We start from the raw sequence: 12,276 nt of genomic DNA on the forward strand, positions 1-12,276 counted from the left end.
GGCGCCATAGCTTGTTGGGTATGTGGATTGTATTGTGGTGTAACTGGTGAGTTTTGGGCACTAGTACTACTGTTCGAACCATGAGCACTTGTGGTTTGGTTGACAATAATACCAGGGTTATTAGTATTGTGAAGGTTCATTTGTAATGCATTACTATTCTGGGTAGGAGAAAAATACATATCTTCCATTCCTGTAGTTATTTCATATACTGTTGATGAGTCGGTAGAGGATGAATTTCCACCGTCGTGGTATTTTTGGTTGTCCAATAACATGGACTTGGGAGCGGTGGTAGTATTATTGTTGGTGTTCGTCAAGGTGGTACTGGATCCAGCGTTGTCTACAGGATAAGGAGGGTTTTCCAACTTCTGACGGTATGGATGGGTAGCACTACTCATTGCTATGTGATGTGAAATGTCTATAGGGGATAAAGGATGACGGTCACTTTGATAATATGTGAACAGAGTAAAAAGCCAAATAAAAAATGGAAGTATGGTGAGCAAAAAAAAAAAAAATTGAATCAAAAATTATAATTTAATAAAATAAAATAAAAAAAAATTACCAAATATCTAAAAATAAATCTTGGTTGGTGTACAGGAAAAAGTTATTGCAAATTTTCGCGTGTGTTATTTTTAACTCTAAGAGGAGCATTCGTGTCAGAGTGATTCAATGAAGGCCGATCTGACGTAAGCGAATGTCGTCGAGTGTCAAGCTTGTTGAGAGAATTACCAAATAAGAAAGTGTGGTGTTTAAGTGATTCAATCTTGTTTCTTAAATTGTCATTTTGGGGTTGTTCAAGAAATTTTAAACTGAAAAGTGAAAGTACTCTAAAAAGTTTTACTGTGGAACGAAATAAAAAAAAAAAGTCCAAAAAATTTCACAAACATGTAAACAGACTAAAAAATAAAAAGTGCGTTTTGGTGGGACAAAATTTTTATTTCTTCTCTTTTGCTTCGTATTTTTGTGTGATTGTAAATTTTATGGTGACATTGTTCCTTTTTTTAGGTAGCATTTCGCTATATTTAGCAACGTGTAGGAATATCTTTGGATCTGTCTTTGTATACACCAGGTGTACATGCGTTTTACACGAGTTTTATACATTTGATTATAATCCTCAATTATATACAAGATCAAATAATAAAATTATTTTAAATGAAACACCGAAAAATACTAATTCCAATATGGTAATATTCTTTCCAGTTTCAAAAGCCAAGTTCCTGCATAGCAAAAAAAAGAAAATGTATTCTAACCGGTACTACATCCTAATGTAAAAATTTAGTGGTTGTGCATTAATAATACAGTTATAGGAGAAACTTGCTTGAAACTGCTTGTAAATCGTCGAGTGAAATATTTTACGACAAGGTCTGATGGCCTTGCAACTATGCTGAAGTAATTACACTTGCCTAATTAGTGTATGCGGGGGCATGGTGGAAGATTCGACGCGCGCTCACATGTAGCAACCAAGTATAAAAATACCGTTCACAACGTGGCGATACTTTAACCTTTTGGTTTACAAATCCACGTAAATAGTTTAAATGTTGTATGAGCTGATAGTTTTGACGTAGATTGATTGGAAGATAGATCTAGGAGTGACTTCCGTACATGTTATACGTAGGAATTAATTAATATACTTAGATGCTAACTCGTTACAAACTGACTTCGGAGTAAGAGCACTAGTTCCAAAAATAGCACACCTAGACATAAAGAGGCAGAGGCTTCGCTGGAAATTATTAGTGACATAAATTACTACATTCAGATTAAGATCCCATATCTGAGCTTGTGTTATTACCATGTATTTACATCACAAACAATACGACATGACTTCCGAATCGAGTTACCAAGACTAAATCGGGAATTGCGCTTTTTTAGCCAACAAATCGGAAACCGCATGGAATTTTCGGATCTTTCCAAATCAGGGATTCATATCTCCCCTTAGAGTCGCTGCACATATAAGCATAGGTGTGCGATCTAATTTATATCCCCGTAGTTCATAGCCAAGAAGTCAATAGAACCACGCATTGTATTCTCTTTACGACCTTAAAAAATAAACAAACGCGTTAGCAACCAAATGAGGAAGATTTCTTGACCAGAACAATAGGGGGATCATAACGATAATACCTTGCACGAAGAAGGATTATGAAATTGGTATTCAAAAAAATATTCAAAAAAGAAAAAAGAAAATGGGGCAACAAAATTGACTCATTGTTCATAATGGACACATTGGGGAAATTCATCTCGCCTTGAGTTTATCGCTAGCCTAAACATATCGCCCATTCGAATCGAATCTAATTACATAATCCCATTGATGTTACTTAGATTTGTGCAACTTTATTAATATTAAAAATTATGACATACTAATATAATTTAATCTATTTGAATATTTCATTACAGAAATCATTACAAGTACACATACTTTTTTCTTCAACAATGTACTCTCTATTCCATGTATCCTGTTTCATAATCCGTATCAAATATAAAGGTATCAGATTACCCTCTTCTCAAGATGGTGAAGTAAGCTGCTATAAATGCAGCCACAGCTACTCCAATCAAAGTTATTCCCGAAAACCCGTTGGTTTGAGCAACCATACCCAATTTCTCCTGTTCAACTAATATCCTAGCCCGATCCTCTGGATCCAACATATCCAATTTAGTTAAGTCTATAGGTTTATCTGGATCAACTGCACCTCCCACTTTAATCTGGTGAAGCTTTTCTTCTTGCTCCTCTATTTTCATCTTCTGTATATCTTCTTCATTCTGCTTAGCTAAATCGGGAAAATGCTTTTTAAATCTAGGATTTTCACTCATATTCCATTTTTTACTATCTTTGGCTAATTTTCTCTTGACATTATCAGTGGTGGTTATAGAACCAGTTGTTGTTTCATCACCAGTCATAAAACTTAAAAGTCCAGTCAATATCGTAGCCACACTCCAAGCTGGGTTCCAAGTATCAGGATGAAAATCACTCATAGAAAGGCACAAGCGGGTATTTTGTTGAAATCTTCCATTTGGGGTATTCATGTATATTGAAGGTGGTTTGAATGGATATTCAGTGGGGAACCGAAGTATTCCGTGATATTGACCATCTTCGTACGGGGTATTGGCTGGACCAGTAATGACATAGTGCCATTCTAGAATATTCTCATCGTTTGGTTTAGCAATAATATAAGGTGGTGGGTTGGCTTGGATTGACTTGTATTCTTTTGTCAATCTCTTTTGCGATTGTCTTGATGCCATGGTTTATAATAATATGTGTGTTGCAGTCTAAAACGGTTAGTGGCAAAGAACAAATTTGTGGTCGTGTCAAAAATTAGGATAAGATTAGACCAAGTTTTTCTTGTTTTTTTTTTTTTGGAAAGATTTATCTAGACCTTTAACTATGGGCGAAAAGAAATTTTGTACACTCGCACGACTGCTTACTTAATCTATTGTTGAAGTATATAAACAAGAGGATGCAAATTTAAGCTCTTTGACCAACAGCATAGATCAAACTAGAATCAATCAAATAATTCACTTCACCATCAATGACTTTACTTGGCAATTGACCCTTTGACAACTTGTCAAGGATTTCCTGTCTCAGGTGATTGACGATAAAGTGTTCAGGTGACCAATTGTATGTTCGAAATTCACGAGCACTACTAACATTAACCAAACCCGCAATTTCACCTAGAGTACGATTCAATGCATCAATTTTCAATCCACCCATATGCTGAACTGCTTGGCTTGTATCACCTTTGGCAGTTTCGACATCTTCATTGTAAAAATCAATAATGAATAACCAACCACCTGGTCTGAGGAAAGTAGCAAGTTTCTTGGTGACAAGCTCATAATTGTGAATATGATGGTATGATATAGTACAAAAGATAGCATCAAAGTGATTTGCAAACTTGTCGTCCAATTCATCTTGAACTGCTTGATCAAGAACATCATACTGGAAGGACTTGAAGTCAAGATCAAATGATGCATGGCGGGATGCCCTTTTATTAAAATATTCAAGGAATATCGAATTAATATCCATTCCATACAACTCACTCCTTTCACCACCTTTTAAGTAAGGAACAAACAATTCGGTAACTATCCCAGACCCGCATGCAAAATCCAACAATTTCATACCTGGTTTGAAGATTGAATTGGGGAATTTCGTAAGATAGGTGCTAGGATCAGGCAAGTCCTTTGCAACACTGAGACCATTGGTTTCCAAATTAGGATCACCTAAAATTTGTTCAGTTTCAGCTGCTGATTTTCTCGTGGTTGGATGTTCGAAATCATACTCTAAAAGGTACTTGACAAACAAGATAGCAAGAATTCGTTGAGAATCACGCTTCTCATATGCCTTTACGAAATCTTCATTGAAATTAGCGTTGTTGGCAGCAATTACCTTTTGATGTTCAGTTTGGGTCATGATATGGTGTTGGGTTAAAGAATCAAAACTGAGAAACTGGGAAATTGGGCCTTGATATATCCGCACATTTTTTACTTGATCTGGCTAGATCCGCTTTAAATAAAAAAAATTAAGTACTATATTTTTCCTCTAACACCCCCGCAAATGTCCGTACCGCAAAATCCGATTACTACTGCAAATATTTTGTCAAGATTCTAATGTATGACTGCAACTGATCTCAGGAAGTTGAAGGCGACATAATTGAGCAAATTAAACACACTAAGGGCTTTGAAAATCACCAATACAGTAGACCATGATTTTAACTTGCATGATTCTCCTATGTAACCCACTTTCCCACCTAAACTTGCATGAACAGCGGAAACCCCCACTTTTTGTAAAATCAAATGCAGTCATACATTAAATTGGAAAAAGATTTTTTTTATATTAATAGACATGATCTAAATAAATAGATAAAGAAGAATTATAGAGGTGATTTTTTGAATGTAAATAACTGTATATAAGTAAAAAAAAAATAATAACATTTTGTAATAAAGAAAGCAGTTTATATAAACAAACAGCAAATAAAACCGAAACGTAATAGTTATAGTTATTGAATTAAACTCCTTGGTAACAACACACAATGCATATAAAATCTAAAACAGAAGTCTTTTTTTTTTTAATGACAGCATAATTTGGACCAGAATCCTTTACTTTCTTGATTATCATCAATAATTTGTTGTTGTTGATAATGATCTTGTCTATTATTGTATCCTTCATATTTTCCTCCAGCTTGGTTGGTCATATTATTCATCAAGTCTGGACCGCCACTAGAAGTAACACCTTGTTGAGATTCTTGTTTAATAGGAGGTAATGGACGATTAACCAAATGCTGCAATTTTTGTTGATGTAATTGAACAGTTTGTTGCTGTTGCTGTTGTTGTTGTTGTGCTTGAATTGGTTGACCTTGCTGTTGTTGCTGTTGTTGTAATTGTTGTTGAGCTTGTCTACTTCTTCTTTGGTCTCTATGTCTTCTTTCACGTTCATTAGGTGGGTTGGGATGACCATATCCATGCAAATTAGGCTTCTTGTTAATAGAAGCATCCCAACCTTTACCGCCATTAAGATGTAACCAATCGTAATCGCCATCGCAGGATTGTCCTAAATCATCCAATACTGAAAGAAGTAACATTCTATATTCTTCATAAGCTGGTTCAGCATCAAATGGTAATGATCTTACTGAATCTAAATATTCCGCAAATTGTTGCGGTAAGCCATCACAAAGAGTAACTGCAGGGGTGGTTCTCTTTTTGTCACCAATTTTTTCATACTTTTGTTTATTGGTTGGTGCCTTCAATCCTTGCCATGGTAATTGACCTCTTAAAAAGTAAAAGAAGACGTGACCCAATGCTTCTAAATCATCTCTTCTCAGTTGTTCTCTACCTAAATGAGTATTGATAGACATATAACGAGCAGTTCCACTCAATGATTTCTTTTCTCGATAAGGAATATGTTGCTTAGTTCTTGGATCACGATATTGTTTTGCCATACCAAAATCAATCAAATGGACGTGATTTTCATCAGGTAAACCTTGGCGGCCAATCAAAAAGTTATCGGGCTTTATATCTCTATAAATTAAGTCATGACGATGAACTTCTTCAACAAGAGTCAACATTTGAATGGCAATTTGAACCACGGTTTTAACAGAAAACCTTCTTCCACACCAATCAAATAAATCTTCTAAGGAAGGTCCCAACAAGTCAATCACTAAAATGTTATGTAAACCTTCTTGACCAAAATAATAAGCGTTTGGTATACCTTCACAACCTTGTAAATGTTTATAAGTTCTATATTCGTCTCTTAATTGTGGAGCCTCGGTCTTTCTTGGTTCAAACTTGATTGCAACTGGTACACCGTTTATTATATTGGTACCTTCGAAAATGACCCCAAAGGAACCCTCACCAATCTTCTTACCTATTTTGTAATGTAAGCCAACAACCGACAGGTTATTATTAGAGTTTGATTGAGTATTGGAATTAGCGACATTGGAAGCGCCACTAGCAATACCGCCATTATGGTGATGATGGTGGTGGTGACCGCCGGTGGAGGAATTGTTAAGATGACTATTGCTGTTATTCATTTTAAGTGGTGAGGTTAATGGGACAGATGCTTGCGCTGCAGCAATAGCGGCTGGATTGGAAGTAAATTGTTGACGATTCGACATACAACTATTAAATCAGTTCAGAAAACCAAACCAAGTATACAGAACAAAAACGGAAACGAAACTAGGATCAACCTAAATGTTCTCTAGACTGTGGATGTAGATGGATAGTTATAATATCGGGATGAAGATATCAACCAGGTTTTGTATGTAACTAGTCTGTCTTAGCGCTTAGTTTAAAAAAGATGTAATTGCTGGTTGTGTGTTCTCTCCTTTCTTTTTTTTTTTCCCTTCGTTCTTCACCTTTTTTTTTTTTGTGGGTCGTGTGTTTTGCCTCTTAACTATATTTTTCAATTGTAATGGCAACCAAAGGTAAGCGATCAATCAACAAATGAGGCTGGGGTGTAGTATAAAATCGCCTATTTTAAAGATTTGATATTGACAAAAGATGCCAGGGATGAGAATTGATGTTAGATCAAACAAAAGTAAAAGAAATGTTAACAAAAATTTCCAGTAGTGATTTTTTTTCCCTTTCCCAACACCTTTTCTTTTTTTTAGTTGGCTGTCAACTCGTTGGTAAGATTTTCTTGGGTTAATCGGAATTAAAAAAAAAACAAAAATTAGGACTTTTCCTCAAACGGAATTTTGAGCTATAAAAAAAATATTTGTAAAACAACTGAAACGAATGATGATGAAAAATTCACCGTCAATTGTCGCTTTATATGTAAAGAAGGATCTGGGTTTTCAATAGAAAGTGTTGCAACTAGGAATTGACTAAACTATTAATATATCGTATTTAATTAGCAGAGTAAATTGCACGTGGTAGAGTTGTATTCATGTGATTTACCTCCCGATAGTTTTTCTTTTCGTCAACTAGTTTCACAGGACTTGTAAACACAACAACAAATTTTTACACGAAGTTAATCAAAATTTTTCATTCTTTATTTGACAGTTCTAGAAAACAAACGCGTCACTATGTATGTGTTCTAAATTTGAACATATGAGACTAACAAATCATATGCTAAACAGACAATATCCACCCAACTGGAATTAGTTAAATGCATCTAAAAAAAATTATGCACGTTAAATGGCAGATGTCTTAACTTGAATCTGATCATTTTATCACCACCGCGATTCATGGACTAAGCCATGTTTTAAATCTTGGCGTCCCTTTTCGGGTAAGATTATTACATAACATTTTCTACTGAAATCAGGGGGGGTGGCAGGTAGGGCATTCCGAGTGGGACCATTCTTGAATAAATCTCAGCGAATAGGTGTGTTGTAACGTAGAACGATTGTGAAGATCCGCAAGCTTTTCTTTACTTGGCACTTGGTGAAATACCAAGCTAATACTAGTGCTCGTAACCATGTCAACACGAGATATACGACTTCCACGGAAATACGTAACTATTCGAATTAACCTTCTGTACTGTAAAATATAAACCATAACTATAAATAACAATTGTACATAAATATTAGTTTTGCTTGAAATATTCAAAGTGAGGGTTCCTTAATATCAAATCTTCAACTTCTTCATCCATCATAACACAAATCTTACTATAGCTTGGATTGTACTTGATTGTTTTACTCCATTTGTATAAATTGGGGAACAATACCTTTAAGTCTCGCTTATCTCTGGTAATCTGTTTAATCCCATCTTCATTATCAAACACATTTTCAAAAACTGGGAAACTAAGCATCACATCTGCAGCAGTTAACTTGTCTCCCACGAAATATCCGGTTCCATTTTCAGCCAATCTTCCTTCAAGATATTGCATATTGAGCCTCCATTCATGGAGGTAGTATCCTTTATTTAACGCATGGGTAAGAAATTTGGTGACTTTCTTTAATCCAAATGGAACAACTTCTTTAGCTGAAAAATTAATCAATAATGAAATTTGTAAATGTTGCAAATTTCCTTCCGAGTAATGTAAATAATAATCGACTTCCAATTGTTTTTCTGGATCACGAGGGTATAAAATGTGATTAGGATCGTAATTCTTTAATAAGTATTGCATTATAAATCCACTTTCAACTAACTTGACAGGAGGTCTTCTTGGGTCAGCAAATATTATTTCTAAAATGGGTACTTTTCCAAGAGGATGTTCTTTAAATAATTCTAATGGTCCACGCCAAGTTTGTGGGTGCCGTAAATACACTTTAACTTCATAATCTAGTTGAAGGAGTTCCAATGCCCAGAGGATTCTATTTGCTCTGGAGTCATCAAGCCTAGAGGTGTTAGTATGGTTTTTTTTTTGGATTACATGTGGTTTGAAAGAAGAAGTGTACTTACCAATGTAAAATAAATCTATCTTGGGGTCCTGATAATTCCGTCATATTTGAAAGGAAAAAATAATGTAGTATTGGAATATGTAAAAGAAAGTGTTCTAAATATAAATTGCGAATCTGGGGAAATTGCCATCGATGTCTTATTTATACACGATCCATTACCATCATTCAATGTGGGTCGGTCTAATTGGTTTTCGCTGTTGTCCTATTTAGGCAATTTCGTTGATTGCAAACCAGAGGCTTTTCTATCAATGGTGCAGAAAAAATAAATTGAACTTCTTAATTAGGTAAAATCATCAAACTAACATCGCAAACAAAACGAATGAGATTGTTTCGCACATGAATTAGATTTAGGGGTTGTTTGTTCGATGAGAAACTAGATGCAGTTTACATATGGTGTCAAGTGCACAAAAGTGCCAACCCGAAAGAAGACAAACATTAAAACAAAGCGAATTCGTATATCCAACAAACCTAGATACAATAGAATTAAAGAACAGACTGAGACAAGGAAGATTCCCACTTTTCAACTTTGCTATTAGCCTGGATTTGCAATGGCTCTTTGTCAATTACTTCACACCATTCCTTCAAGTGTGGCCATTTCTTGGAAATGTCAGTTCCAACAATCAGATCTGCTTGTTCTTTATTTGCAAAAAAGTTAGAATTGACAGGGAATGAAAGGATAATATCAGCAGCAGACAACTTGTTTCCTACAAAATACTTATTTCCCTTTTCGTGTTGCTTCTTCATGGTTTGTTCCAAGAAGTCCATATTTGATGCAACTCCAGGAGTGTAATAAGCCTGGTTGATACCATTAACTAACATCCCCATAAGGAATTTGGTTCCAAAAGGTGCTTTCTTCTTGGCAATCTCGTTGACATGAACACCAACTAAGAAAGGTTCCAAAGTACCTTCTGCATAGTGCAAGAAATAATCCAATTCTTCCTTCTCATCCGGATCCGTAGGAGAAAGGTGATTGTCGTGATCGTAGTGACGTAAAAGGTAACTAAAAATGTGACCAGATTCAGCAATCACGGTCTTTTCGCCACCTTCCTTGACAACTTCAATAACTGGAGATTTTCCCAAGGGGTGAACGGCAGCTAATTCTTTAGGTGCTCTGTGGAATGCATTTCTCTTGTAAAATTTCAATTCATATTGGATCTTTAATTCTTCCAAGAGCCAGACGACTCTTTGAGAACGAGATGCGTTTAACCTAGTTTGAGTTAGTATATATTTCTTGCTCTTCTTGAAAGGAACAATACCCCGTGGCAGTCTACTTACCAATGTAAAATAATTGAATCCTTGGACATTATCAATTGCTGGTGTAATTTCTGATTAATTGAATGTTTGATAGTTGAATCAATGGATGAATAAAACCCCTTTTATAGTTGTTGAGTATCCCCGGGTGAACCGTTATGTCGGCGATAATAATGCACAGCCTCTCCGCCGCAGAGGGATTTTGTTTTGTTTGCTCTCAGTGGCTACGTTGCGGGGATTAATTTATTACCAGTTTTGAGTATTTCAGCCGTTGACTCTGGGGTTCTTGTGACTTTAGAACACGGACTTGACTAAATTGGTATTGTGCCGTGCATGTAAAATCATCGATTGTTTCTTCTTGTTTGCTGATTTTATACTTGATGTATTGAGATAAATCCTGCAACAAAATGTAATTTATCTTGTTTTATTACAAAAATTTAGCAAAATTTCTTAATTAAAAAAATTCTTTCGACTGAATTGTAATACAATACATTCAGGAGCCTAGAAGATCCCCGCAACATACATTTAAACCATTTGACTTCCTCCCTCCATAATGGTTACTTTAGAGATTTGCATGGTATCATTTTCTATCTTAAACAACAGTCACGTGATTGGTATCTCATCCCAATTTTTTTTTTCTACTGCAATTTTTTTTTTCTTTGATCTATTAACTATATACCACCTATTAAGAACTGCAAGCACCATGTCTGATACAGCAAAGATCCAGGCCGTAGTATTAGATGCCGGTCCTCTTATAACCCAAACCGCATCAGCATTACAACAATACGCCTCTGAGTATTACACAACCCCAGGAGTTCATGCAGAATTAAAAGATGAGCATGCCAGACAACAATTGATATTATGGGGTGATAAGTTGAACGTTAGACATCCCAAACCTGAGTTTATTCAAAAGGTGATTAGTTTTGCTAAATTAACTGGTGATTATTCTGTGTTGTCCGTTAATGATTTACATATTATCGCCCTTGCTTACGAGTTGGAAGTTGAGCGTAATAATGGTGATTGGAGATTAAGAAAGTTCCCAGGAGAACAGTTGCAACTTAAAAAGCAACAGGAAGAAAAGAAGGAAGAAGATGCTACCAAGACTAAAGAAGATGAAGAAGATGGATTTACAGTTGTGGAACATAAGCCTAAGCAAGGTAATTCGAATAGACCACGTCGTAGAGGGGGAAGAAGACAAAGAGAAAAGAGAGAAGCAGAATTGAGAAAACAAATGGAACAAGGTAACAGTGAAGAGTTTGAAAGTGTTACAGATGACACCATCACTCAAGTCGAAGAAACAACCGTGCCTGAAGAAACCGAAACCCAAGCCACTACCGAATCCACCGAAGATGTAAATATAGAAGCACATGACGAGACTTCGGAAACGTATGAATTAACCGAAGAATATAACGAAGAGGATGATGACGGAGAATGGATCACCCCAGATAACTTACAGGAAGAGTTGTTAAAAGACAACAACGAAGAAACCCAAGAAGCAAGTGCCACTGGTCCTTTAATTAAGGTTGCATTGGCAACCGGCGATTTCGCCTGTCAAAACGTTGCCATGCAAATTAATATCAATCTTTTAAATGCAATGTCAGGTAAGCAAATCAAAAGAGTCAGAAATTATATGTACAGATGTCATGCATGTTTCAGATTAACACCTATAAATAAGAACGGTCAACCTAAACATTTCTGTCCAAAATGTGGTGGTAATACTTTACTAAGATGTGCTGTGTCTGTAGACACCTTAACAGGTAAGGTAACTCCACATTTGAAAGCTAATTTCCAATGGTACAAGCGTGGTGAAAGATTCACACTTCCTTCCCCATTAAGTAAGAACCTGCAGAAGAAACAAGGTAATGCTGGTTACCAACATAATAAAGAAAACCGTCATAAATCTTTACAATCTCCTTTAATCTTGAGAGAAGATCAAAAGGAATATCAACAAGCATTAAAGAATGACGAATGGCAAAGAAGACAAAATGAGAAGATGCTTCAAGAATGGATTGGTGGAGGTAGTGCTGATAACTACGTATCACCATTCAGTACAAACATGAACAATATTAGACCATCAGGTGTAAGAGTTGGACGGGGAAGATTTGTGAACTCGTCAAAGGGTAAGAAGAAGTAGTAGTAGTAGTTCTATAAATAGATTGTTGTAATTGCCATAGATTTTTTTTCAGTTATTTCCTGTGTG

The 12,276-nt window shown here is 35.7% G+C and overlaps 7 protein-coding genes across 7 annotated transcripts; 1 reads left to right on the forward strand and 6 right to left on the reverse strand. All coding sequences in view use genetic code 12, as the record gives it.

Annotated features, from left to right (window-relative positions):
* Positions 1 to 2: 2 nt before the first annotated feature.
* SPAPADRAFT_62295 (uncharacterized protein) lies at positions 3 to 459 on the reverse strand (the record flags this gene model as incomplete). Its single annotated transcript, XM_007376405.1, has 1 exon — positions 3 to 459. A coding segment is annotated over one exon (199 nt), but the record flags the coding sequence as incomplete, so codon positions are not given.
* A 1,842-nt stretch (positions 460 to 2,301) lies between these two features.
* On the reverse strand, positions 2,302 to 3,317 carry SPAPADRAFT_62296 (E2 ubiquitin-conjugating protein; the record flags this gene model as incomplete). The annotated part of the gene is made up of 1 exon (XM_007376406.1): positions 2,302 to 3,317. One exon carries the CDS (start codon positions 3,229 to 3,231, stop codon positions 2,485 to 2,487), a length of 747 nt encoding a protein of 248 aa, XP_007376468.1.
* Positions 3,318 to 3,381: 64 nt separating this feature from the next.
* On the reverse strand, positions 3,382 to 4,724 carry SPAPADRAFT_62297 (class I SAM-dependent methyltransferase; the record flags this gene model as incomplete). The annotated part of the gene is made up of 1 exon (XM_007376407.1): positions 3,382 to 4,724. One exon carries the CDS (start codon positions 4,394 to 4,396, stop codon positions 3,455 to 3,457), a length of 942 nt encoding a protein of 313 aa, XP_007376469.1.
* Positions 4,725 to 4,800: 76 nt separating this feature from the next.
* On the reverse strand, positions 4,801 to 6,775 carry YCK2 (serine/threonine protein kinase; the record flags this gene model as incomplete). Its single annotated transcript, XM_007376408.1, has 1 exon — positions 4,801 to 6,775. The coding sequence occupies one exon, from the start codon at positions 6,594 to 6,596 to the stop codon at positions 5,052 to 5,054; it is 1,545 nt and encodes a 514-aa protein (XP_007376470.1).
* Positions 6,776 to 7,219: 444 nt separating this feature from the next.
* On the reverse strand, positions 7,220 to 8,922 carry GTT1 (Gtt1p; the record flags this gene model as incomplete). Its single annotated transcript, XM_007376409.1, has 2 exons — positions 7,220 to 8,762; positions 8,827 to 8,922. 2 exons carry the CDS (start codon positions 8,868 to 8,870, stop codon positions 8,009 to 8,011), a joined length of 798 nt encoding a protein of 265 aa, XP_007376471.1.
* Positions 8,882 to 10,269, reverse strand: SPAPADRAFT_62300 (glutathione S-transferase family protein; the record flags this gene model as incomplete). Its single annotated transcript, XM_007376410.1, has 2 exons — positions 8,882 to 10,032; positions 10,101 to 10,269. The coding sequence occupies 2 exons, from the start codon at positions 10,127 to 10,129 to the stop codon at positions 9,309 to 9,311; spliced, it is 753 nt and encodes a 250-aa protein (XP_007376472.1).
* Positions 10,270 to 10,770: 501 nt separating this feature from the next.
* HBR3 (rRNA-binding endoribonuclease) lies at positions 10,771 to 12,258 on the forward strand (the record flags this gene model as incomplete). The annotated part of the gene is made up of 1 exon (XM_007376411.1): positions 10,771 to 12,258. One exon carries the CDS (start codon positions 10,780 to 10,782, stop codon positions 12,208 to 12,210), a length of 1,431 nt encoding a protein of 476 aa, XP_007376473.1.
* Positions 12,259 to 12,276: the final 18 nt, after the last annotated feature.

Source organism: Spathaspora passalidarum, assembly GCF_000223485.1.
Source record: "Spathaspora passalidarum NRRL Y-27907 unplaced genomic scaffold SPAPAscaffold_5, whole genome shotgun sequence".
In the NCBI taxonomy this organism is placed as follows: Eukaryota; Fungi; Ascomycota; class Pichiomycetes; order Serinales; family Debaryomycetaceae; genus Spathaspora; species Spathaspora passalidarum.